Consider the following 25,658-nt stretch of genomic DNA (forward strand, 5'->3'; position numbering starts at 1 on the left):
CTCGCGGCGAGACCTCCGGGCCGGGAACGAGGAGGAGAAGGGGCGCCGGCCGGAGCCCCGGAGCGGCTTCGGGGCTTGGAGGCGGCGGTCGCGGCCCCGGGGCCGCGGGGCTCTCCCCGTGCCAGGTCGGGGCGCGGCGGCGGAGCGGGCCCCGCACGGGATGAGCCGCCGCGCCGCCAGCACTGCCGGCCCCGCGCAGGTACCGCGGCCCCCGCGGGGCAGGGCTGGAGCTCCGCGAGCCTGCGGGAGGCCCTTCCAGGGGAGGGGGCTGTGATGCGCGTCTTAAACCTTTGGCTGCGGCTTCGCGTCTCCGTTTTACTTTGCTTCGCTGCTCGCGGGGTTCGGTTCCCGACAGCCGCGTGTCGGCTGCGATTCGTTTTCCTAACGACTGGTGGCTGTCAGTGGAGCCTGGGAAAGATGTGGCCCGCTGTAATCTCAGCAGGTGGTCATTTCAAATCAAAATGCTTCACAGGCTGTTGGGAACAGTGGGATCTGAGACTGCACGCTCCATTTTAGGGTCTCGTATAGTCTTCCTGTGAGGCGCGAGTTTGTGATGTGCTGGGAAAGAGAAGGGGTTTACAGGTGGTCGTATCTTTCTTTCCTGTGGGAGGTGTGGCTCTCAGGGCACAGTCAGAGTCGTTCCCATGGATTCAGTGGGAGCAGAGACATCTTCCATGTCAGTGAATAGGTAGAAAAGGGACTCCATTTGGACTAAGCCTACAAACTGCCTACTTACAAATCCCAAAAGTGATATGACTAGGCACATACCAAGGGGGAAAAACATGGCAAATTACTGCCTTAGCTGAAAATTAGTTGGCTGTCTAAGTAAAGTTTAGAGCATCTCCAAATTATTGCAGAAGTGGCCTGACCTGGAGGACCCTTCCTTCTTGTGGCAAGAAATAAGTCTTTCAGATGAGCCAGGCTGTCTGTAGATGTCCAGAAGGATCATACAGGATCACTTTATTTTGCTTATATGGTATTGTATAATCTTAACATTTCTGAACATGGGTTCAAACAAGAGTTGAGTGGTGGTGATTGTGTTGGTGATTATAGTGCAGAGTATGTAGAAGCAGATTCTGGTTTAGTCTGTATACTTTGGCTTGACAAACAAACTGAGAGGATGGACCTTTGGACTGATACCATTTTTAGACCTTAGGGAAGTACAGAATGTAACTGCTGGTCAACAGGAATTACTTAATTTTTTTTCTAAGTCAGTGGAGCTGGCTGTGCTGGCTTTAGGTAAGGTATTTACTAAGCTGCGGAGTTATTGGTTAAAAAGTGAATCTGTTTCCTGATCAGGAGGAAAAATTACCTCTTTATCAGTCAAGACTTGAGCATATAGTGAACTACAGAGCCTTTGATCGCATCAGAATGTTTATATTATGTGAAACAGTTTTTCTGCTATTGAATTTATTCTATTCTGCTATAGAATTTAATATTTTCTTTTAAAAAAATCCACAAACTTTAAAGAATGAGAATGTCACACCTTCACACTTAGAACTGTTTGCTACTTCTCCCTAGATTTCTGACTAATCTACTAAGAAGGCAAAATGGAGATTAATTTTAAGTAATTGTAGGATACTGGAGTTTGACTTGCAGGCTCAGTCTTGAAACAGAGCGCTGTGTTTATGAAGATCTTTATATAGTCACTTATTAGTGTGCTCAAAATACCTGCTTGCAGTGAAGCTTCTTGTTCATTGAAGGGAGGACCTGTTCTAGGAGCTCTTAAAAGCTTCAAAAACCTCCATGTGCTTCTTGTTTACTGCATGATTCAACGAGGCTTTTCTGGGCTTCTCATAGGGCATTCTTGCAGATTGAATTTGGTCCTGTATTAAAAAAGAAGTTCTGGACGAGTGGTATGGGCAAGGAGTGCAGTCTGTGGCGCACAGTCCAGTAACTGGGAACGAAGATCTGGGATGAGAGCTGTCCACAGGCCTCTCCTTACAGCTACGCCCACTCTGGTTTCTTCCCTCTTGTCTTTTCAGTTTCACTCTGGCATAAGAACCATGAGTAATTATTTTGTGTTGATGAAGGCCTGGTTGAAAAGAAAGCAAGATAACTTTAAGTTGTAGCAGCCATGGCTCAGAAATATAGGAGTTGATGGAAGCAGCCTCTATATGCTTTCCCCAGCAGCCATAATAATGCCTGGTGTGTGTCAGGTGCTTCTGCTCCTTTCCTGTTTCTGTAGGTGTCAGAGAGATGCACTGGCTCAATTCCCGTGCATGGAACACGTATGGAATTCCGGTGATCCCCGGTGTTGCCGTGCAGCTGCAGTGTGCCGGGTTACAGGTGCCTGCCGCCAGCGGGGATGCTCTCGGCTGGGAGCAGGGCTGGGAGCAGGGCTGGGAGCTCGGAGCAGGGCTGGGAGCACGGAGCAGGGCTGGGAGCACGGAGCAGGGCTGGGAGCCCGGAGCAGGGCTGGGAGCTCGGAGCAGGGCTGGGAACAGGGCTGGGAGCTCGGAGCAGGGCTGGGAACAGGGCTGGGAGCTCGGAGCAGGGCTCGGAGCAGGGCTGGGAGCTCGGAGCAGGGCTGGGAGCTCGGAGCAGGGCTGGGAGCACGGCTCGGAGCTCGGAGCAGGGCTCGGAGCTCGGAGCAGGGCTCGGAGCTCGGAGCAGGGCTCGGAGCGGGGCTCGGAGCTCGGAGCAGGGCTCGGAGCTCGGAGCGGGGCTCGGAGCTCGGAGCGGGGCTCGGAGCTCGGAGCAGGGCTCGGAGCACGGCGTGCCTGTCGCTGTAGTTCCTGTCGGCTCTGCCGAGGCATTAAGGGGAGGGCTCTTGCAGTTCCTTGCATCACGCGAACAGCGCCATCACCTTATGCTGATGTGTCCTTCTCAGAGAAGGAGGGTATAAATAGCAGTAGAGTGTATGAGGCACAACAGTTAGATGTTAAGCTGTTGGATAAAATCTGTCTCAACCTTGGGAGAAGGAATAAGGATTTAGTCAAGAGAGCCACATGAGGCAGTTCTCCTTTGCTGTTTCTGGTCTTTCTGTTCAAGTAAAGTGAAGACAAAGGCATATAAATAAAGGCAACAGTATAAAAACGGGTGTTGAAGGAAGTGGAGACAAAGCAAAAAGCCATATGGAAAAGATGCTTGTTGCATCACGTGCTAGTGAATATATCAGTTTACTTAAGGGATTACCTGGTTGAGGGGAGATCAATCATCTGTATTTTTCTAACCTAGACCAAAAGTTATTGCCCTCTAGTTGTTATTCAGTGTAAAATGAGCCTGTGTTATCCTTGAGTTAAGCATAGGCCTGTGCAGTAGCACTTAACAAAGAGCCGTGCTGGCATTGCAACCTACTGGATGTGAGAAGTTGATTGAGTTTGGTGGAACTCAGTTTAAAGAATTTCCCTCCTCTTCAGGTCGGCTGTGGCAGCTAACCTGAAAGTACCAAAGAATTTTTGTAAAAAACAAGTTTGCTGTAATTCTAGCTCCATCTTAACTCTTACCAAGACTGATTCTAAAGGTGAATACTGTTCTAAGCTTTAGAAGGTCTCAGGCAATCACCAGAGACCCTCCTACAAAAATGAGATTATGGCTGTCAGATAAGAGCCTTTAGACATTTCAGGAGCTGAGTTCCAAAGTCCCAGTTTTCCCATGAAATTATTTATTCCTTTCCAGGAAACCTTGCGTGATACTTTCTGCTCTACTTTGGACTCTGGTGGGTTAACTGTTGCTGGCATTTGGAGCTTGAGAGGTTACAGTATGAATCTCCAAATGTTTGATGAATGTTACAGGTAGTTTCAGATCTCCCAGGAAGAATCCCAGTTCTGCTGCAGCAGGGCAGAGCCATGAGGCTCTCATTTTTTTGAATCCTCTGGTGGTTGTTTCTCTCCTCTAGAGATATATGGGTCATCACAACAAATTCCTGTACTGCACATGGAGCCATGCTGATGGTCATCTTTGTTTCCTTTCCTAACATACCAGCGAGCCTAACACCTTCCATTAGTTCCCAAGTATCTTGAAATAGTTGATACCAGAAGTTTTTTCCAGCCTCAAAAGGCAAATGTGGGTGTTCTATTTGACAGCTCTCCCACCATATCGGCATATATAATTCCTTGCATCTTTCTGCAGGGGTCACATATCACTTTTCACATTAAAAGGCAGTATGATTTTTTTTTTTAGTATTTAAATGTCAGCATTCTCTTTGCTGAGGAAAACATATTTTTTGATGGGGTATTTTGTTGCCTATATCAGCCAGGTTTGTCAAAGATCTCAGATCCCCTCAGCCCCTACAGTGCTGTACTTAATTAAGTCAAAATAATAATAACAGGTTGTTCTTGCCTGGGGTTTTGTTTGTTTGCTTGTTTGGGGGGATTTGTGGTTTTTTTGTAGTGGTACCTGTCTGTACTAAAGGGTTGAGTGTTTTTAATTTTGAGTACTATGTCAAACACTTTAAATGCTGCCTTTTTTTGCACCCCCCACAGTGGAAAGGGTCTGTAATCTGTCTAGTGGAGGTAAATGCAGGGAAAGAAGGGATAACAGTTTCAATAACAAGGTTAAAATATCCAAAGGATAATTTGAAAATGCATCTGATGTTGAATCACTTGTGTTGCTAGTTTTCAAATTATAATTTGTAATGAGAACAGTACAGCTTAAGGAGATGTGGTATGAATGTAGCCTAGGAACTTTCAAATATTCTGTAAGTCCAGCTTTCTTTTTATAGAGTCATTCAGAAAGCAGCACTGTTCTCTATAAAATGCTCTGTAAATTGCAGTACTCTTATCTTGCAGCCCTTTTTGATTGATGCTCCTGAAGCACTGGGCTTTACTGTCATTAATGTGATATTTTGAACAGAAGTACTGCATGTGTATGGTCACGAAAGATTCTCTGTTTTCTGTGTGAACAGGGCTATTGGCCCCTTTGCCCTGCAAGCTTCCATTTGCATAAATAGCATACCTTGCAGTAAGTTCAGTCTTTGCCTGATGACTGGACACTGAATAACGTTGTGCACAGCAGCTGCTCGTGCCCCTGACCTCAGCTGGCCGGCATTCCTGCGAGGAGCAGCGCGTTCTGTAAATACAAACACGGCATGGCTGACAAGCTGCCTCAGGCTGATCAGCTGTGCCAGAACTGCGGCGGGGCTAAGAGGGAATTCATGCTTTGAAGGCTTCCAAGCAAAAGCTACAGTGAGTGCTGCTAATGAAGGTGTTCCTCCTCAGTGGTCTCTATATGATTATTAACTTATATGTAAAGAAACTGAGAGACAGAAGAATTGTGATTTATCCCAGGCCATGTGACATGATGGTGACAAAAATAGGATTAGTGCCTTGCCCTGCCCTGCTTCAGATGCTGTGCAAGTTCATTGTGTTCCTAGAAACAATTGTATTTTGAAAAACAAGGCAGTGTCAATGTGAAAGCTAAGTATGTATTATCAGAGCTTTCAAGAGAAGTGAACAGATGATTTTGGTTTATTTCTTGACAAAAATTTGTCTTTTCAGTTGGTTGTAGATAAATTTTGTAGCTGTATAATTTTACTTCAAGTATGATTTATTGAAAGTAAATAAGCAGCGTAGCCTGTTCCAGCAATGGTTTATTATATAAATTTCTGCTGAAATACTATTCTAAGAATTTCAAGCTCAAGATAACAATTTGGCTTGGTTTTGACCAGTGCTGATAGCTGAAGATACATTATTTCTGAAGCAGAGACCTCCATGTCTGATGGTTAGCTTGGCATAGAATGCAGTCATTGTGGTGTTGGGGTGTTCTGGTTTTTTTGTTTGTTTTGCTTTTTTAAATTAAGCTAGCAAAATTGAAGAACTTGTACTGAGTTTTAATTGTGAGCATTCTTTTTTTTTTTTTTTAATTTTTTTATCTTTGCACTGACCAGATAAACTATCAATATGCATTTACACCGCACACTCACATCCCAAAGTTTTTAGTGTGTTTGGATTTTGACAGGTAGAGCACTTTGGTATTTATAATTTCTTTTGAGATGGCCTCTAATGGCAAAAATATTTTGAAATCTAAACAGAAAGCTTGAAGAACTTCATCCCCAGACCTGTGCTATATTTCAGATTGCCATATGCAATGGACACTGATCTCAGTTCCCAGGACAGGAAGGACCTGGACAAGTTCATCAAATTTTTTGCTTTAAAGGTAATTTTTCTTCTTTGGACAAATGCCTCTTCTTCCTTGTTTAAAAAATGCCACAAAACAAATTATGTACTTGGTGTGGCTAGAGTAACAAGATTGAGGTTTGGGTTTGTTGTTTGTTTTGTTTTGTTTTGCTGAAGAACAAAGCAGGAAGAGCTGATGTCAAATTTAAGAGATTCCTGAGAACAACTAGAAAAACATATTTTCCCCTTTCTTCTACCCTCAAATCCTCTTCCATCCTCCAGAAACATCCTGCTTTAGAATCAGCTGTAGGCACTTCACACCTCTGTCAGCTTTGGGTTTCTAGCAGCATGTCTAACCACCAGCTTTTAGGTAGTTTATCTGCTGGACTCCACTCTTTCAGCCTATCTAAATTTTTATATTGCATCCAAAAACAATAATACCAGAATGTTCTTTTGAATGATGTTGATATGTAATTATAAAATTTGGCCTCACTTCTTACATAGGTGCAAGTAGATAATCTGACAATGGCTTTGGTCTAAATGTACAGACTGGTTTGTCTTTAGTTTAGTTGTCATGGCCTGGGATATTTTTGTAAATTTTTCTGAATTTTCTATTGAAAACTGCAAATCCTGATTGCAAAATTGACTTTGTCTCTTAGTGTTGTTACAGAGAAAGGTCAGCCTAAAATGATTTTTCTTCTGAAATACATTTGCCTATTACATGTAATAACTTAACGTTCTTAGAACTGAAGAACAGAGTAGCAAACTCTACTTCTCTACGTCCTGGTCAGCCCTTTCATCTTTTTCACTCGCAGCTTGTGTAGCTCAGGCTCTGAACTGAGGCTCAGAGCTAGTGCTGAGCCCAGAATATCACTAAGTATCCTTTTATTTCTGTTCCAGACAGTACAAGTAATTGTCCAGGCCCGACTTGGAGAGAAAATCTGTACCCGCTCATCATCCTCCCCAACAGGTTCTGACTGGGTAAGGTCTTATTTTTAAAGCCACTCCATAACTCTGTGTGTGTGCTGAGAACACCATGTGATTATTACAGTCTTGTGCAGACAATAATAATTATTCACAGAGTAGGTACTATATGTAGTTATGTTGGTGATGTTGCAGGGGGTTGGTGGTTGTTCACATGCAGCAAATCACTCTGGACTCTTACAGGCTGATGAGGAGAAAGAGAAATAATGCCTCTCAGCAGCTCCCGTCAGCTAAGGCACATTTCCAAGATCTGCTTGGGGGTGGGGTGATGAGTTCTTATCTGTCAGAAGTTTGCTACTCTGCAATTCAGGACATTTTAGTATTTGGCTTTATTCAAATTGAAAAGACTCAGGATACTCTGTGGATGAAGGTAGGACTGAAGTGAGGGAAAAGGAGTATATTTTTTATAGCAGGAATAAGAAAAACGTTTGAATTAGCAGCCAAGGGAATCTTTGTAAATATGAAAAGCTTGAACCCTGTTTCATAAATATTTCAGTGGACACTGAATTTTCTGTTTCATAAATATTTCAGTGGACACTGACCTAGTATGTTATATATGGGTCTGTGAGCCTGTCTGAAATGTACCATCACACAGTTTTTCAAAGCAATAAAAAAAATGGAACCATCTCTTTGATTCTGCAGTTCAATTTGGCAATCAAAGACATACCAGAGGTTACTCATGAAGCAAAGAAAGCCCTGGCAGGACAGCTGCCTGCTGTTGGACGGTCTATGTGCGTGGAGATTTCTCTCAAAACCTCAGAGGTGAGAACTGAGTCAAAACAGATGCCCCCTTTTTTTGTTTGTGGGGTTTTCTGCCTGAATCTTAAGCCAACTATGAGAGCTCCTGCCCTTTAATCCAAGACAATGTGAGAATATCTAAATTTTATTAAGTTAGGTGATATGCTAATGAAATGAAATTTATTGTTTAACAGAAGCAATTCACTGCAAAAATCTGAGGCCAAACACACAAATGACACAGCAGAAAAATCTAAATTTTTAAAGAAAATTAAATTCTTATATTTTAAGAAACTACTTTCTTAGCCCATGAAGAACTTAGGCATTCTGAAGAAGGTATTCCCTCAGGTGATACAGTTGTGCAGGGACACTTCCAGTGCACCTTTTTCTATTGCATCACAAGAAAGTGGGAGCCAGGAGACAAACTATTGAGAGGTGTGGCCACTTCTGATCACTGATGAGATTTGAACAGGTCTGTATTCTGAAATGAGTCTTTGTTTGCCATCTTTTCTCTGATCCAGGGGGACTCCATGGAGCTGGAAATTTGGTGTCTGGAAATGAATGAAAAGTAAGTGCATTCTTTGTGTTTGTAGTTCTTAGCTGATGCAGTGGGCACATGTGGTTAATCCATGAGCACATACTGGCTGTGTGGCCAGGGGCACTCCAGAGGGAACTCTCCTCTTTGTCTAGAGCAGCAGTCAATCTCTTTAAACACCAGTGTCAAGAATGAAAACTAGTAATTTAATTCCTTCTTCATTCTTCCATTACAACTAGTAGGTTTCCTCAGATACAAGAATTCATAGTCTCAGTAATGACAAGTGTTTTTCATATTGAAAAGGTGTCTCTGTTTAGTAGGGGGCTGCGTGGCATTTTTCAGCAATTTCTTCTACAGCAGGTGACTAGGTTGAAGCAGGATGCTTAGCTGGTTGGTCAGTACAGGTAGCCACACTGGGGCTTTATTTATCATTTTGGCAATAAAATTAAACAACTGGCCCAGAGTAATTTGTATTTTAAATAAAATAATCAAAAGCAATTGCAAACCAAAACCAAACAAAAGCAGCTTAGCTGTGGACTAATTTTTTTCCTTTGTGTTCTCTAGGTGTGACAAAGAAATCAAAGTTTCATACACTGTATACAACAGGCTGTCTCTATTGCTGAAGTCTTTGCTTGCTATAACCAGAGTAACTCCAGCCTACAGACTCTCTAGGAAACAAGGCCATGAATATGTAATATTGTACAGGTAAAGCAAAAATTTCCCATTTGAAATGCAAACAGAAGAGACTAGACTTGCATAGGTTAGCTGCAAATGTAGTTAAAAAGGGATGAGCGATAATAAAATCAAATTATTTTTATAGAAGTACTACTGATCAGTGACAGAAGATGACTTTGGTCTGTGTATCACCTTTACTTGAGCCATTGACAGAAAAGCTAAGCATAGGCTGTGAAGTGTTTGCCTGCCACGTTAGGAAGAGTAAAAAAATTCTACAAATGCAATCCCTTAAATTGCTTATTAGCATCCAGTTGTTTGGTGTCTGGCTTTTGTTTGATAAATGGCTCTCTACATTGCACATAACTGCAATATGTACTTTTGCAGCATAGATTCAGACTCTCCTGTTACTCCATTTTAAAGATGCATCCTCAATTCCACATCCTGTAGTTTTTGCAGTTTACTCATCCAAATACTGGGTTCAACTCTGTTTAGCCTGTGAGTCTGACTGGTTTGTAGTTCATAGTTGTCTTCCAAACTGTTTTTGGCTCTGAGAAAAGTCTTTGACATGTTTTCATAGCTAATTTACATGATTGTAAATTTCAGGCTTGTTATCATTTGCACAGCTGAAAACTCAAATTCCAGCCATTTTCACTTTTTTGCCTTCATTGCTGACTTGGCATGTACTTAAGAGCAACTCTTACAGCACAGTTAACCTCTTATGTTGTGTGATGAGCATCAGCTTTTAGACTCAGACCTATCTGTGAAGTTTGTATCACATCACATTTTTGCTCTAAACTGTAGACTTAACCACAGAGGCTTAAAAAAATTAGAGAGAAATTCCTGATTGGACTACCATTTTCTCCTTCTCCTTCATTTTACATGACCTGTTCTTGTGGAGCAGCTGTAAGGTTTTTTGAGATGGGCATTCCAGCCATTTATTTTGAGTATTTTTTTCCTGAAGAGTAGTTCCAACCTTCCAACTCCCCAAATTAAGTAAGAAATAAGGATATTTATAGCATTATGTCCCAACTGGATTTAACAGCTTTTCTTTTTCCTTTTCCTTCAGGATATATTTTGGTGAAGTCCAGCTGAGTGGCTTGGGAGAAGGTAAGATTAGACAACACACAAACAAGAGCAGAACTGTGTTTCATTCTGACTGCCTTTGGTTACTATTGCCAAGTGTCATAGGGAAAATTAGTGTGAGGCTTACATATGCTTTTTGTCTGGCTCTGCCAGTGCAGCCTTGTGTCACAAGGGGACAAGTACAATGGTGGTACTTGGACAAAGTCTCGGGTCACTGCCATTTTGACTCTAGTGATACAGAACTGAAATAAGGATACAGACTTGTGTTGATAAGGGGCAGGACTGGTAAAGGAAATCATGATCTACTAAGGAACAAGAAGCACTTCAGAACAATATTTTAGACCAAGAAGCCAGGAAGCAACATCAGAAGTCTTGCAAGTGAAGCTTACCAGCAAGGCAACCTAGTGCTGCTGTTTTGTTATGGGTTCTATGTGTGTTTTTGGGGTTCACATTGCAAGAGATAATGGTAACACTACTTAAATAAGATAATGCAAACTCAGAATAAAAAAGTGTGGCACATAAATAATCAGTGAAACTGAGAACTATTCCTTTACTTTACAGGTTTCCAGACAGTCCGTGTTGGGACAGTGGGTACCCCAGTGGGCACCATCACTTTGTCTTGTGCCTACAGAATCAACCTTGCTTTCATGTCAACCAGGTGAGAAAATGTGATCATGCCAGAAACTGTTTTACAATAATTTACTGTTAAACCCCTCATGTTCTGAGCCCCCAAATCTTTCCCTTCTGCTTATCCCTTCCTGCTGAGATTCTCTTTCATGAAGAACGCTCTCTCTCTTGCTTAAGCTTGCAGCAAGGGGAGTATTTGGGTAGCCCTGAGCCAGGCTTTAGAACTTCAAATTGTTGATGCATGCCTGGAGTCACAGGACTAAATTGTAAAGATAGTCTGATCCCAATAGACAGAAGGGTTTTCTGTGAGGGCACCATGAATTGGGAAGAGTAGAGAGAAAAAGCCAGTAACACCATTGCTTGTTGCCTTGCAGGCAGTTTGAGAGGACCCCTCCTATCATGGGGATTATAATTGATCACTTTGTGGACCGTCCCTATCCCAGCTCTTCACCCATGCATCCCTGCAATTACAGGTGAGGAAATACTGAGTTGAAGTCATGGGCCACGGTAAAGGCATCTATTATGCCCAAATACAGAGCCTTTTCCACTCTTTGTTGACAGCATGGGAAGGGACACTGGAGAATTAGTGTCAGTCAATTGGCACAGTTAAACATGTGATGAAGGGTGACATTTTTCTCCTCACACTGAGATGGCTGAGTGCAGCAAGCCCCAGTATTTTCCCAAATTCTTCACAGAAGCACTTGGACACAAAGGATGTTTAATCTTGGCTGCCTTCAGGAATTTGAAAGCGTAATGGTTAATCCTGATGCAGAACTACATGTCTACATGCATCCCTGGATATTTCCACTGGGGGAAGATCAGTTTAATTTCTCTTTGGAGATGAGAGGTTTGCCTTCTCTAAAATGAATGTGAGGGCATTCAGGTTTGGACCAGTGGTGTTGTTTGACAATGGTTGTGTAAACACCAAAGCCAGCAGCACTAGCTTGTATAAGAAAAGCACTAGTTAGATACACCAGTTATTTTACATGGGGTAGAAGACAAACGTCTGAGGAAAACTCATGTTTTCCCACTTTGTTTTCCTCAGATCTGGTAAGCAGATGAGAGCCCTTCATAATTCTCCTTTCAACTACACCCAAATACTCTCAACCTCCCTGCAGTGTTTGTCCCACTGTGTTTTACTATTTGTTTGTTTTAAGGAATATTTCTGGTTAGAAAACTTGTTTTTTCTTGCTGCTTTAGAGCTGGTGAGGACAATGGTGCAGTATACCCCTCAGTAGAAGATTCCCAAGAAGTGTGTACCACATCTTTTTCCACCTCTCCTCCATCTCAGGTAAGAGAAACCAGGCTCTTTTTACTTCTGGATAGAACAATTGCTGTAAGAATAGTTTGCATATTCCTACATCAGCTGTTGTGCAAACAGAAATCCTCCTGCTGCTAATTAAAATTTAATGTGTGGGTTATTTATGTCATTACACTCTTGAATAAAATCTATTGAAATTAGATACTAATTTCAACAAAATTCCAAAGGCCTAGAAAGACTGAATTACTGAGGATTAAAAGAGCCTATTTCTGTAGCTGGGTTGAGCTGTGCTTGAAGAGGACAGCAGTGTGCTTACACATTTATACATTTGCATACCAGTACTGCAAGAGGAGGAATTCAAGACATTGATGCCAGGCAGCTTAAGTAGGAGTAAGAGACTGACATAGAGAGACACTGAAATACCAGGAAAATGCTAGAGAAAGACAGAAAAAAGACAAAAGCTGTATTTATAGGACCATTAAAATTTGTTGGGGCAGCAAGAATAAGTATTGGCAAAAAAAAATTGCCCATGCAAATTGCATTTAAGTTTCAATTTTAAAATAAATAGCTAATGGTTTCCTTTTGAGTATAAAACCCCAGAAACTCCCAAGTTCTTTTACTGTCTTACATATGTGATTCCACAGTTCTGTATTTTGAAGAGTTGCAGTTGTCTATTGCTTTAAATATTCAGGATTGCCCTGCCTTGTTGTCCAGCCAAGCAGATGGCTCTACTGACCTTTAAAGACAATCCAAAGACTCTAAATCTCTTTCACTGTCAATGTGAAACATAGAATGAAGTATAATGGAATGCTGTTCCAAACAGAAAGAATTTGCTAGGGGTCTTTCTGCTGCTTCAGAGGAATTAATATGCCTGGTTTAGCAGAATGTATTCTCCTGTATGAACAAGCTAGAAATGAGCTTCTCTTAGGAAGCATTTCTGTGCCAAAGTGATTTCAGGTGACCAGGCATCAGGCAATGTTGAACTAATTAGTCAGTACTCATGGTAAGTCTGATGGAATAGAGCTTTTCTTATTCTGCAATACACAGTTCAGGAAATTAGTTTGTGGCTGAGTTGTGTCCTAAAGTGGGGTAAATAAAGATTTCATGAGGAAATTTCCACTGGCTTGCTCGTGCCAGTGTTACTTAACAGTAGTAGTGTATGTAACTACATTGAAGTTGACATTTCTGCAGGGGTCATGAAGCTTTACTGTCACTGAGGGGGGAAAAGCTTGATGAAACCACTTGAACCTTGAGGATTCACATCAAGTATGAGCCTACATTCTTGCTTTTTCTGTGGCTCATAGTTGCTATATGTAAAGCAACTGCCAGTCTTTGTTACCATGGTTAGAATTGTAAGGCTGCCTTGGCTGAGTGGACTTTAAATTAAAAGGGAAAGAAGTAGTTATTTTTTTTCTCCAGCTTTCTACATGTCCTGTGCAGGTTAATGACTGGGAAAATACTAGGAACTGTGTGATTTTGTAGGCAAATTGTATGAATCTCTGCCTGCCTTCTTGGTAAAAGTGAGGCCCGACCTGTGTGATACAAGGAAATAGTTGTCACCTTCTTTGTGAGCTTGTATGTCTGCATATGTGTGTTGTGAAGCAGCCCAAAATTCAGGAGAGTCTGGCCATGGGTAATATTCAGAAATGAAGCTGAAGCTTTCCTCAAAATGAAAACCATTGCTAGGAAAGTGACTGTGGGAGGAGGTATGGGGCTGAACCAGGTTTGGTTTGCCCTTTGTGCATTAGCACTCTCTGTGAGACTGTACTCTGGAGTTTTGCTCCTGTTGATGGAGTTCCCACTTCACATCAGTGTGTTTGAATTGCACTGTAGTCTGGGTCACCTTCATTCTCAGGGTGCAGCACAGACCTGCCAAAATAGGATCCCTCAGAAAGCTGGAGGATAGAAAGTATGGATGGATGGAGAGTGCTGAAATACAAGTAATTTGTAAATTAAAAAAAAAAAAAAAAAAAGTACTTTACTTTTTCTGGTATCTGCTCAGCTTTCTAGCCAATTCGCTGGTACCGATTATAATTAACTGTGGAACAGAGTCTCTGGCAGTTACTTTCTGTCAGGGTTTACTGGAGTCTAGAATATTACCTGTGTTCAGTGGTTCACTCAGATTGAAAAACAGTCAATTCTTTACAAAATGAATGTGCTTCTGGCAATACTGAGATTTCTGCTCTCTGTGTAGGTGTGGCTGCTGCAGCCAAAACCTCTTCACTAGCATTCAGTTCATCCAACTCTTCATAATTCCTCTCTGAAGTCCTTCTCTCTCTCTTTCTCTCTCCCCCCTCATTCTCTCTTTTCCTTGTTTCCTCTGTTTGTCTGTGTCTATGCACAGTGTGTTTTTACTGTCACAAAGGCACATTTTCAGACCCCTCCTCCTGTGGTGACGGACACCTTGAAGGTCCCAGTGATGGGGCTGGCCTTTTCACATCAAGTGAGTTGTCAATAGCATATGCTGTACATGGTCAGAATACAAGTTATATCAGGACAAAATGAATACAGGAAAATACAAATTTGACAATGTGAAGTGTTTGCTGTGCATGGGAAGGACTGGTGAACCCATAATGAGCCAGACACTTTACTGAGACTGGCATCTTAAATGCCTTTGCAGATGAAGGTCTCCTAAAGACAGGACAGGCACCCCTAAAAACACAACAGCTGTCAAGGATTGTTAGTGAAAGACACAATTCTGACTGTTTTCTGTTGAGAGCCAGTGTCCCTAGAACCTGTATAGTCATTAGAGCTCCACTCAGCTCAACTAGCCTCATATGAATCAAAGTGCTGTTCCTCATTTTGATCCCTGTAAAGAACATCAGCTTTGGAGCTGCTGGAGCTCACACTGAGCTCTGGAAGTAACACTCCTCTTGAGGTCAGGCAAGTCTAAAAAGGAAAGTTGTATCTAACCTGACTGGGTAGATTTCTGCCTGGGATGTATAAGGAATTTCTCCTGGGTTTCACTGCTTCCAACCCTTAATTCCTAAAGCAATCTCACAAGGGTTAGCTCCCCAGTTCTCTTTACCTGGCACATTTATGGGACCATGTATTCTTTCACTGAACAGGTGACCTATTTGAACAGGCCTGGAAGATAAGCTGTTTTAATTTTACAATGGAAGTAGGTTCAAAGAGTTGATAATGAAGTTGTTTTGGGATTAAAAAAATATTAAATATTATCTCTTCAGTAAGTTCACGATGGCATTCATGTAACCCACTACTCCAGAATTTGAAGGAGGCCTGTAGAGCAGAGCTTCCCTGCAACTGGATGTCAGCCATACCTTGCACAGCCTCCTCCTACATGTGTAGGAAGCCAATCTTGTTTTCCTGTCAAGGCTCAGACTTAGTCCCCTGGACTACTGTCAAGTAGTCCTCATAGCAGTAAGAATTTTTTAGAACAATAACCTACATTATTGATTCCAGTGAAAATCTAGCATCCTTCTGCCAGCCTGAAATGCTGTGCCTCTGACTTTTCCTGTTCCTTCTTCAGTGACTGGTGATTATTCAGGCTGTGGGGCATTCCCCTTCCCTTTCCTCTCTCCTCTCCCTTTGCCCTTGTTTTTTCTCTTCTTCCTTAGCTTTCCAGCTCACGTCTTTCCTATCAGCCTGCTGCCCTGGGAGTTGGATCAGCTGACATGGGGTATCCTGTACTCTTTGCTGGTGGTTTGAATGCTGCACACCCTCACCAGGTACTTGTAGAGAGTAGAACCAGCGTGGCTGGTATTGCAACCATTTGTGTCACTTGTACACCTGAGAGAGACATTGAAACTAGTGCTTGCATTGGTGTACTGTCTGTCAGGGATGGAAAGAATATAAAGTAAACACAGAGAAAGCACAACTTCCACAGGGGATGGAAAGAATATAAAGTAAACACAGAGAAAGCACAACTTCCACAGGAGTTGGGAATCAGCTCCTCAGCATCCCTGACTTTACTGGGGTATGGGGTCATGTGGAAAAACTATGCCAAGAGAGCAGGCACCAGACCTGTTTGCCTGCACCAGCTTGTCACTGATGCCAAACTTTGCCTGTCTTACAGAGCTGCTGCCCCTGTAGCTGTCCAAGCACAGTTCTGTAGGTTAGGCATAGGATACACTGGCAGTTCATATTGACATACTTACATTGGTGCATCAGAAAAATAAGTCAAGTTGACAGAAGTCTTTTTCTGCTTGTGATATTGATGTTGCACCAGTTTTGCTGACACGAATGTTAATAAAATAAAATAAAGTAATTTCAGTTGGAGTGGTCTTACAGTCAGCATCTAATCCAACATCCAATTCAGGGCTGGCCAAGTTAAAGCCTGGTATTAAGGCAATTGTCCAAATGCCTCTTAAAACTGGCAGCTTGGGGCATGGACCACCTCTCTAGGAAGAGAACACTGTTCCAGTTTATGACCACCCTCTCTCCAAATGTCCAGCCTCCTCTGGTGCAGCTTCAAACCACTCCCATGCATGTTATCACTGCATCCCAGGGAGAAGAGAGCAGCACCTCCCTCTCCACTTTCCCTTCTCTTGAAGGTGTAGGAGCCATGGGCTTGTAGCAAGGGGATGTTAGGTTTTTTTCCCTCCATTCCTTCCCATGAAGCCGAGGACTTATGGCCAGAGAACTGTGCAGTGTAAAACAGGCCTGAAGTGGACAGTAGAGTAGAAAGGGAGTAAAAAGTGAGTTTGTATTGTGATAATACACTCCTACATGACATCTCTCTGAGGCTTACAGGGGCTAGAGCCCAATCATATGCCAAAACCCCCACAACTTATGCCCAGTATAATGGAAATCTACTCTTTATTACACTGTGGTTTTGGTTTGATTTTGAGATTTCTTGACTGTTTCTTTCTATATCTCAGCTGATTGGTCCAGGCAAAGAAGGGGGAGTTCCCCCAGTTCCTAGCCAGCCAGCACATGGCACTCAAGCTGACCAAGAGAGGATGTGCACCCCACTGGAGGGAGTCCATTACTCAGCAGCTACTCCTTCTAGCAGGTGGGTGGGTTTTAGATGATCCACTACTTCTACTAACCCACTTATACGCCTATTAAGATAAAACTTTTTGTCTCCCCTTTTTATTTATTGTTTGTAGCATAACTATTGTCTTTTCATTCCTCAAATCAACTTGCAGATTTCTCTGATTGGGGCTTTTTCAGCCTTACTCCAAACAATGATCTTGCCCATCTATTTAAACCTATGCAATATTCTTCTTCTATGTAGTATATCTTCTTCTATATCAACTTTATTATTGATTTTATAATTTTTTCAATCTTTCTGCTGCTTTTGCTGATTGTAAAACAAGATGCAGTAAGTTCAAAAATGAGTCTTAAATTCTCTAGACTTAATGTGCATTGTTACCAAAGCCAGTTGTAGTTACCATAAATCTGTTCACCATTTTAGTAAGAAACTTTAGGCAGAAAGTTATTTAAAAGGAAACAATGCAACCTCAAACTGTCCTAAATCAACTCCCTCACATCTAATTAAATCCTTCTGGTAATATTTATTTCTTGAGAAATCTCTCTTGGGGTCACATAGTTGTGAGTCACAGAGGTTTTGCTCTGGGAAAACCAAAACTCACTTTCTGGGGTATACTTGAATGGTAATCCTCTTCAGTCCTTTCTAGGTAATCCTCTTTCCATGGGACAAAACTTTTTTTTTTTTGTTGTTGTTTTAAAGTTCTAAATACCTGTGGTAGGAAAAACCACAAAACAAACAAAACAATAGGTCATGGAAGTAATATAGCTAATAGCTATGGAGTGAATTAATCATACTGGGAGTGGCTGTTGTCATGTACCAGATCTGCTGCATTTGTGAACTGAGTGACAGATATAATGGGAGATCTCTCACCTCCTGAGAGATCTGTGAGTACCGTGTTACTGAAAAATAGTAGTAATGAACCTGTGGACACACACAAGTTAAAAGCTCATCTCCCAGAAGAAAAGCCTATTTCAGCAACTTTATATTCAACTAAATAGTTTTTGTCCATCTTTAAACAAAAACCTGATTGCACAAGTGTCCACTTTCCTTTTGTGCTCCTGACTGAGGAGGAAGGTATGGTACAACAACAGATTTCTGTTGTCCTTCTTCCAATACTAGGAGTAAACCAAGAAAAATGAAGGAGTCTCATAAAAAACCTTATTTGTCTACCCTGTGTCAGAAGGCACTAATTATGTATTTTCCTCCCCCAGTGAGGATACAGAAACAGTATCCAACAGCAGTGAAGGAAAGTGTGGCTCCCCACATGACCTTTTGGAGACCATCTTTATCCGGAAGGTGGGAGCTTTTGTCAACAAACCCATTAACCAGGTAACAGGCAGTAGATCTTCTCAGAGAGCACCATAATACCTTTCTTTTCCCATCTGTTCATACATAGAGGAGCAGAAAGCACCCCAATGCCAGGGCAACCTCAGAGACTCACAGAGTGCATATTTCTGCCTGCTGCATTTCCATACATTTGCCAAGGTGTATTTTGTTTTTCATAAAATCCTTTTGGGATGTGAGAACCATTGACCTCGCTCCACTTTGCCAGCACCCTATTTGAGAATAGAAGACTTGATACTCCACTTGTATCTCACAATGATCTGCAAATACCACAGATCCATAAACCAGGAAAGCTGATAGCAAGCCTCCCTTCCTTGAAGGAACATGCAGTAGACCAGTTCATCACTAGAAGCAAGCATTTAAGTTCAGCTAGGGCAGCTTAGAGATTTGCTTGGTTCCTAGGGCTGCAGTTGTAGGCCTTTTGGATGAAGGAATGAGAATTGTTTCAATTTGTAGCAGTTCATTAATCCTTGCCTATATTATACAAGATATGCATAGAAGCAATCCCATCTCAAGATATGTATCTGCATTAGGTCAACAGAGTATCATCTTTGGATTTCATGCCTTTTAAATGAGGTTGTCAGCCTCCTGCCTAACTGCTGACGTGATTTTGGGCCGTTTTCAGCTGGCCTGACAAAGATATTCAGTATCTTTTTTGTGCCCGGTAAGCAGAGCATCTTAGTGAAATTGTGTTTGCTAAATCTCCTCAGGTGACCATGGCCAACTTAGACATTCCTTTTGCCATGTTTGCTCCCAAGAATGTTGAGCTGGAAGATAACGACCCCATGGTAAGACTCTTCCAGAGGTATATGTGCCTTCTCAGCATCCCTTATGCAAACATCCATGCTATTCTCTGCCTTGAATACACTTTGGTTTTGGACAAAATAACTATTCAGATTTGTTTGCTTTCAAGAAGTCTCCTGTGTTGAATCTTGGGCTCTGTAGACATGCAAATAACAGCATGTGTTTGCTGCCCCTGCTCTAGTTAATGTTAATTGTTCAACCTCCTAACTGCCCCCACATTGCCAAAGCACACACAGACATGACTGTAAGATCAGTACTCACCATCTTTGATTTCTTGGGCAGGTCAATCCTCCTGAATCCCCAGAAACAGAATCTCCTCTACACGGCAGCTTACACTCAGAGGGCTCCAGTGGCAGCAGCACAGGGAACACCCACGATGACTTCGTTATGGTCGACTTTGTAAGTGCCCCCATCAGAGCTCTTAAACTGCACCTTAGGTGGGCTTCACGTGCTGGTGTGACGGCAAATGATGTCAGAGTATTTTCAGTGGGAGTGCTAAAGACACATCATTCACAGTACCACACTCTAGAGTGTGATAGTCCCAGAACTGCCAAGGACACTGGTACCAGGCATCAACAGCTACAAATTAAATACCATTTCAGTTCTCTGCTAACATCTGGGCTTGGCATCCTCTCTCTTAGCATCTAGAGGAGCTAGATTCCAAAGATATGTTCTCTTCCAACTGCTCAAGTGCTATTGTGATATCAAGTGATATTGGCTATTCTTCAGTTATTTCATATGCATTATTGCAGCAACAGTTGTAATGCCAAGATGTTTACTGATAGCAGGTAACAACTTTACCTGAGATTTTAACAAAAGGGAAGCCAGTATCTCTGGGAATTAACAGCAGTGTCTTTGATTGTAGAAACCAGCATTTTCAAAAGATGACATTCTTCCAATGGACCTGGGGACATTTTACCGTGAATTTCAGAACCCCCCTCAACTCAGCAGCCTCTCCATTGACATTGGAGCACAGTCCATGGCAGAGGATTTGGTATGGAATCCTGAAATTTCTGTTTGTGGAAATCATATGTACTTTATAATGCTCTCCCTATTCCTTGTTTGAAAAAAGTATCTTCATAGAATTGTAGAATAGTTTGGGTTGGAAGGAACCAAGGTCATCTAGTCCAGCCCCCCTGCAATGAGCAGGGATATGTTCAACTAAATCAGGTTGCTCAGCCCCATCTAACCTGGCCATGTTTATTTCCATGGATGGGGCATCCACCACTTCTCTGGGCAGCCTGTTATAATTTTTCACCAGCTTCATAAAAAAATTCCCTCTTATCTAGTGTGAATCTAATCTCTTTCAATTTAAAATCAATGTCCCTTGTCCTATCACAACAGCCCCTGCTAAAAAGTCTGTTCCCATTATTCTTAAATGTCTCCTTTTAGTACTGAAAAGCCAAAATAAGGTCTCCTCAGAGCATTCTCATCTTCAGGCTGAATCACTCCAAGTCCTCAGCCTTATCTTAACAGGAGAGGTGCTCCGGCCCTCTGATCATTTTTGTGGCCCTCCTTTGGACCCACTCTAACAGGCCCCATGTCTTTCCTATACTTTTCAGAAGATAGAGTTTTTTTCCCTATACTTTTCAGAAGGGAGTCCATCACTAATATTTTCCAAATAAATGCAGATTTGTTTCTGGTACACCTGAGTCTCTGAAACCAGTGTGTCTAGAAGCTGAAGGCTGCTGTAGCATGCTTGGTCACTGAAACTCCCCAAACTAATCCTGCCTCTGGGTGTCTCACTTGGTGGCAAACCAGGCCTGACTTTGCAGCCTGAGCAGAGTTGGAGTTATGATGTGGCTGGTGAGTCACATCTGGACGAGCGCTCTCCTAGGCTCTCTGGCATTGTGCCATACTGTGGAGAAAAATGAAAACCAGAGAGCAGAAAGTGACTTGATGAAGGCAATGATTCGAGTGGGTTATTGTGCTGCAGCTTGTGGGGATTGCACAAGGTGAGGCCTCAGTGCATCTCCAGTTCCTGCAGAACAAACAGGCTCTGGGCAGAGTGCCCTGCTCAGGGTCACTTCCTGGATGCTGCCAGAGGGCTCCTGCTTTTGTGCACGTAGAAAGGTGAGCCCAGAGCATTGGTGAGGGATTGCATGACTGAGAAACAGATTTTTTTCCTAGTGTGTTTAAAATTTCCTTCTGTCTGCTGTGAATGAACCCTGATCTGCATTTTTCCTTACCTTCCAGGACTCGTTACCAGAGAAGCTGGCAGTCCATGAGAAAAATGTCAAAGAATTTGATGCTTTTGTGGAAACCTTGCAGTGAAGATGTTTCCCAGTTCTGCTGCAGCAATTCTTCCTCCCCAAGGCATCCTGGAGATGACATCGACAGATATCTCTATTGCCCCTGCTCTGCCTTTTGTTCACATTGACTAGTTCCCTCCATCAAGTGAGCTTTCTTTTCTCTCTTCAATGACAGATACAGCTCAGCTGCTGATTCTCCTCAACTTTTCCACCACATAGTTCTGGACTGCTTTTCCTGCTCACAGTCAGTTTTAAGACTTCAGTAGGGACACAGGAAGTCAAACCTCAGTGTATGGAAACTTACTTTCTCTTCAGTCTGTGTTCTGTATGGAGGGGCGTTGTGGAAAGTTGCCATATGCTTCCTCCAAGGGTCCTATGGTGTAAGTTTCCTAGGTAGAGCTTCTTGCTAACAGACTTTTTCCTGCAGTCTCTGATCCTGTTAGAGCATAGAAAGCTTTGGCTTATTTCCAGGGTCTGTGAGTTCAGCAAATTCAACTGTTTGAAGTCCATTCCACAGAACTGGGCATTTCATCCTGACTTCAGAGTGCGTGCTTGGAGCACAGGGAGAGACGTCAGCTTTGGGACCTGCATAATCCAAGTTACCTTTGTTTTCCTGCTTCTAAGGAATTGGGTCTCTACACTGTGCAAGACCCTCTGTTAGGTGGCTGATAAGCAGGAGTGAAACTGCAGGAATGCTTTCCACATTTCCTTCCCGAGTGCACTGACACTCGGCCATGCTGAGTTTAACAGTGTTGACTGTTGGCAAGCCTGCACATAGCAGCTGTGATGATGCTGAATTCATAGTCTCTGCTTTTGAAACATAACTGTAAATACTAGGAATCCTATTTCTTTAGGGTTATGTAACTAGGAGTCTTAGTCCAAGATTTTTTCCTCTAATCCTTGCAAACCTTCCTGCTTTATGGTTAATAGATGATCTTAAGAATTAAAAAATATTTATTGCTTTTAAAGAAACCTATATTTAAAAGATGTTCTGTTTTCATGTTATAGTGCGGGTCATTCTGTCCTGATCACTGCAGAGAGCAAGTGTGCCATGGAACCCTAGCCAGTGAGGCTAGTCTCTCTTTGCAAGAAAATATCAAAGATATTTATTTTCTAAGACAAACTTAATTAATATTATACTCTGTTTGGGGGACTGTGTGTCCATTACATCCAGCCAGGGCTCACTGATAAAATGAAATGCACACGTCAGTGGAATGGAGTGGCAGGGACTTGGCAAAAAGCTGTTTTCTGATAGGCATGGATGAATTTGTAGTGTTCTTTGGCCATTCAGAAAGCAGCTTCTTTAAAGAAGCACACTTTTTTGGGAAGCTTATGGTACTTTTTAATCAGCTGGCTTTTGAGTAGCTGAAATTTTATTTTTGTAATACTCCAGCCACTGACAGTGTGACTGGCTGGAATTGCTCTGTGGGTGATTTGACTGTTGCATGTCTTCTGCCTCATGTAAGGATGGGAGGAGAAACAGTGACACTAAACAGAAACTTGGATAAGGTGGGGTTTCTTGTGGTTCTCTCTCTTCCTGCCCCATGTAACTAGAGTGTGTAACTGCAAGACCCCTTACTGTCCAAAACCACTTCTTTTCCCCCTAGTTTCTTTTAAGTGGAGTTGTGTTGCTTGAGGACTGAGAAACCATCTTCATTTCCTCAGAGTGGCTGAGTAACCAGCCTTCTAGTTGGTGCAATGTGGCAGCTTCAGCTTAGCTGCATTCTTCATTGGAAGAGATTGCCTGCAGCTGATGAGGGAACCCCAGCTCCACTCTGGGACACTATTTCTGTGTCACTGCTGGAGCAAGGACCCAAATTCACAGCAGCTTACTTTAAGGCCAGAGCAAAGCGATGCTTTGAAGTTTACGAGAATTTTTGTTGAGAGATGTGTTTGGTGGGAAGCCTTGTAAGTTCTAAAACTCCAGGTAAGAGCTTCATTGAAGGAAAATTACCCACCAGAACCTTTTTATTTTACTCAACTGATTCAACTTCTTAGCAACCTCACATGGAAATTGCTTTGTCCATGCAAAGATGCAGAAACATTTAAGAAAGGTTCCCAGATGAAACAGTTTGTAACAGGACTTCAGTTACACAGGCTGTAACAAATACTTGTTACCCATCCAAAAGCCACCTTGTTTCACAAGTGGGAAGGGTCACAGAAGGGTGCAGAACAAGGAAATAATGGATCAACTGCCTCTCACCTGTGCTCAGGAAGTTGGTCTGCCACTTTGTAGGAAGTAGTTTGTAGACAGGTGGTTCTGAACTTTAGTCTCTGAAGTGATACAATCTGGGCTGCAGAGCAGCAGACAGGAGGCAAAGGGCTGGTTCACACCATATGAATAGAGAATAGTTGAGGTTAAAGTTCATCTAGCCAGCACTCCTGCTGTGCTCTTCTGCTGACAAGCTGTGGAGCTGGCAGGGAGCACTGCCATTCCTGTTAACCCCACCCAGGAGGTCAGGGCTTGTACTTGTGCTCCTTTATTGTGGGAGTTCCTAACATGGCTACAGCTCTCACATCTCATAAGGCAAAATGGCACTGTGGCACATTTCCTCCTCTTCAAAAGGCTGGAAAATTGCCTATATAAGCTGCTAGTGTTGAGCTGGATGGCCACAGCAATAAGAGAGCCTCCAGGGCTGAGTTACCTGCCTCTTCTCTGGACAGTCTTCAGTTTTAACACATGGTTGCTACATCTAGGCCCTGAGTTCCCTGACCACTGCACAAATGCTCTGCTGCTGTGGCCTGCCACAGATTGTATTATGAAGGCTGTTTATTTCAGCAGCTCTCTGCTCTGCTGAATATTAAGGACAGTATCTATGTAGCTGCTGATTTACAGATACTTTGGGTGGAGGGGAAGGTTCCTCAAGTGTATTATTTTGGAAAGTCTCCAGTGTACTTCAAGTATTCAAAGAATTTCCAATAAAACTTTTGTGTAAGCAGCACTCTCCATTTTTCTGTGTACCAACAGGTCTGGGACAGTCCTGTGCTCATACTTGTTTTCCTCCAGGAAAAAGGAGGGTCAGGGGCCTCTCAGTGAATGCAGGACAGAGCAAGTTGCTGCCTCTGTGAGAGGGCAGAATGGACTGGTGCATTATAGTTGGAGAGGTCAGTGGGATCTTGCTGAGATCAACCTACTGGAAGGACAGTGAGGGACAGACAGAACAGGTGCCTGGAGGTACAGTCATAGGGTGTCTGACCCTGCTGACCTCACCATGAATTGGGAAACAAATATTAACTTATCTCCAGAGGAAAGGGGTGGGAAAAGGCAGAAAAATTTACCCAGAAAATTTGCATTGTACGTGGTTGCTACATACTTTAAGAAGCATAGGAGTGTTTTGAGTTGACAGGAGAGATAGCAGAGACTAATAAAATACAGAAAGAATAACTAAACTTAACAGCTGCATTCTAGTATTGGTAAAAGTTAACCCTGTATAACAGACAGTGCCAGGTATGGTGCCAACGCCTTCCCTTTAAAGGAAAGACAAGATTATGAAAATCCATGTACTAATAACAACTGCTGATTTAAGCTTCAGTGTAAAGGGTGTCTGGTTATTATAAAAAAAGACACAGTGGATAAAATGACATGGGGGGGGGGGGGGGGAAGAGACTCTGTGTATTAGAGAATATTCCAGCTTGGGATATAAGGGTAACTAATAAAAGCAATCTTTTCTTAATCACATCTTCAGAAGGTAAGACAGTAAACTGAGCATACCACTGGAATCTCACAGTCTACATTATATGCATTTATGTATGTGTATTTATGAGTGTCATTTAATGAACTTAAAAAGACACAGTGCAGTGTGAAAACTCACAGAAACCATCCTGTAGGATCTGGGGCCTACTACAGGGCTTTCAGTTTCCACTATTTGCACCATGTCACCGGGAAGACAAGGGATTGGAAAAACCATCAGGAAATAAGTGACAAAGAAAACAATCACATAAGTATGATTAACCACCAAGGCCATGAACAATTAAATATCATCACTTTGTCAGCCTACTTTATGTATTTATAAAAAAAATGTTCTCAGAACAGTGTCCATTAAGTCAGGGGGCAGATACTCATGAGAAAGTGTCCAGTTGCAGTGGTGCTCACACTGTTCAGTACTGCCCATGGCTGCACATAACACAGTCCTGCCAGTGCCAGCTCCCTGTCAGGGACAGATGCACCTGCTCTCCAGCTCCTCTGAGCTGATGTTGCTACAGCACAATGCCAGGCAGGTCACTGTGACAAAGCCCAGAGCCAGGACCACCTGCTACACTGGGGAGGTCTGAGATCTCTCTGTATAGTTGGCATGTTAACCACACTGACCCCATTACAGGGGCCATGTCAACATACAGAAGG

The 25,658-nt window shown here is 42.6% G+C and overlaps 1 protein-coding gene across 7 annotated transcripts; it reads left to right on the forward strand.

Annotated features, from left to right (window-relative positions):
- The first annotated feature begins 97 nt into the window (after window positions 1-97).
- On the forward strand, window positions 98-24,256 carry ATG13 (autophagy related 13). 7 transcript variants are annotated; one of them, XM_058025889.1, is made up of 18 exons: window positions 99-199; window positions 6,018-6,099; window positions 6,960-7,040; window positions 7,686-7,805; window positions 8,300-8,346; window positions 8,878-9,018; window positions 10,055-10,095; window positions 10,633-10,729; window positions 11,073-11,171; window positions 11,899-11,989; window positions 14,304-14,402; window positions 15,538-15,648; window positions 16,801-16,934; window positions 18,128-18,245; window positions 18,971-19,048; window positions 19,347-19,463; window positions 19,930-20,058; window positions 21,261-24,256. In XM_058025889.1, the coding sequence occupies exons 2-18, from the start codon at window positions 6,031-6,033 to the stop codon at window positions 21,336-21,338; spliced, it is 1,650 nt and encodes a 549-aa protein (XP_057881872.1). In that variant the 5' UTR covers window positions 99-199; window positions 6,018-6,030; the 3' UTR covers window positions 21,339-24,256. The 7 variants fall into 7 exon arrangements, with proteins under 7 accessions (XP_057881877.1, XP_057881872.1, XP_057881875.1 ...); XM_058025892.1 differs by having other exon boundaries at window positions 18,128-18,212; XM_058025891.1 differs by lacking the exon at window positions 99-199 and adding an exon at window positions 466-976.
- Window positions 24,257-25,658: the final 1,402 nt, after the last annotated feature.

The sequence above is a fragment of the Melospiza georgiana genome, chromosome 6, assembly GCF_028018845.1.
Source record: "Melospiza georgiana isolate bMelGeo1 chromosome 6, bMelGeo1.pri, whole genome shotgun sequence".
Classification (NCBI taxonomy): domain Eukaryota; kingdom Metazoa; phylum Chordata; class Aves; order Passeriformes; family Passerellidae; genus Melospiza; species Melospiza georgiana.

Bases quoted from the DNA above. Each gene is read 5' to 3' on its own strand.
- ATG13 (XM_058025889.1), top strand. From the start codon at position 6,031: ATGGACACTGATCTCAGTTCCCAGGACAGGAAGGACCTGGACAAGTTC. The intron at 19,049-19,346 runs GTAAGACTCTTC...TTTCTTGGGCAG, and splicing joins TGGAAGATAACGACCCCATG to GTCAATCCTCCTGAATCCCC. The intron at 20,059-21,260 runs GTATGGAATCCT...CTTACCTTCCAG, and splicing joins AGTCCATGGCAGAGGATTTG to GACTCGTTACCAGAGAAGCT.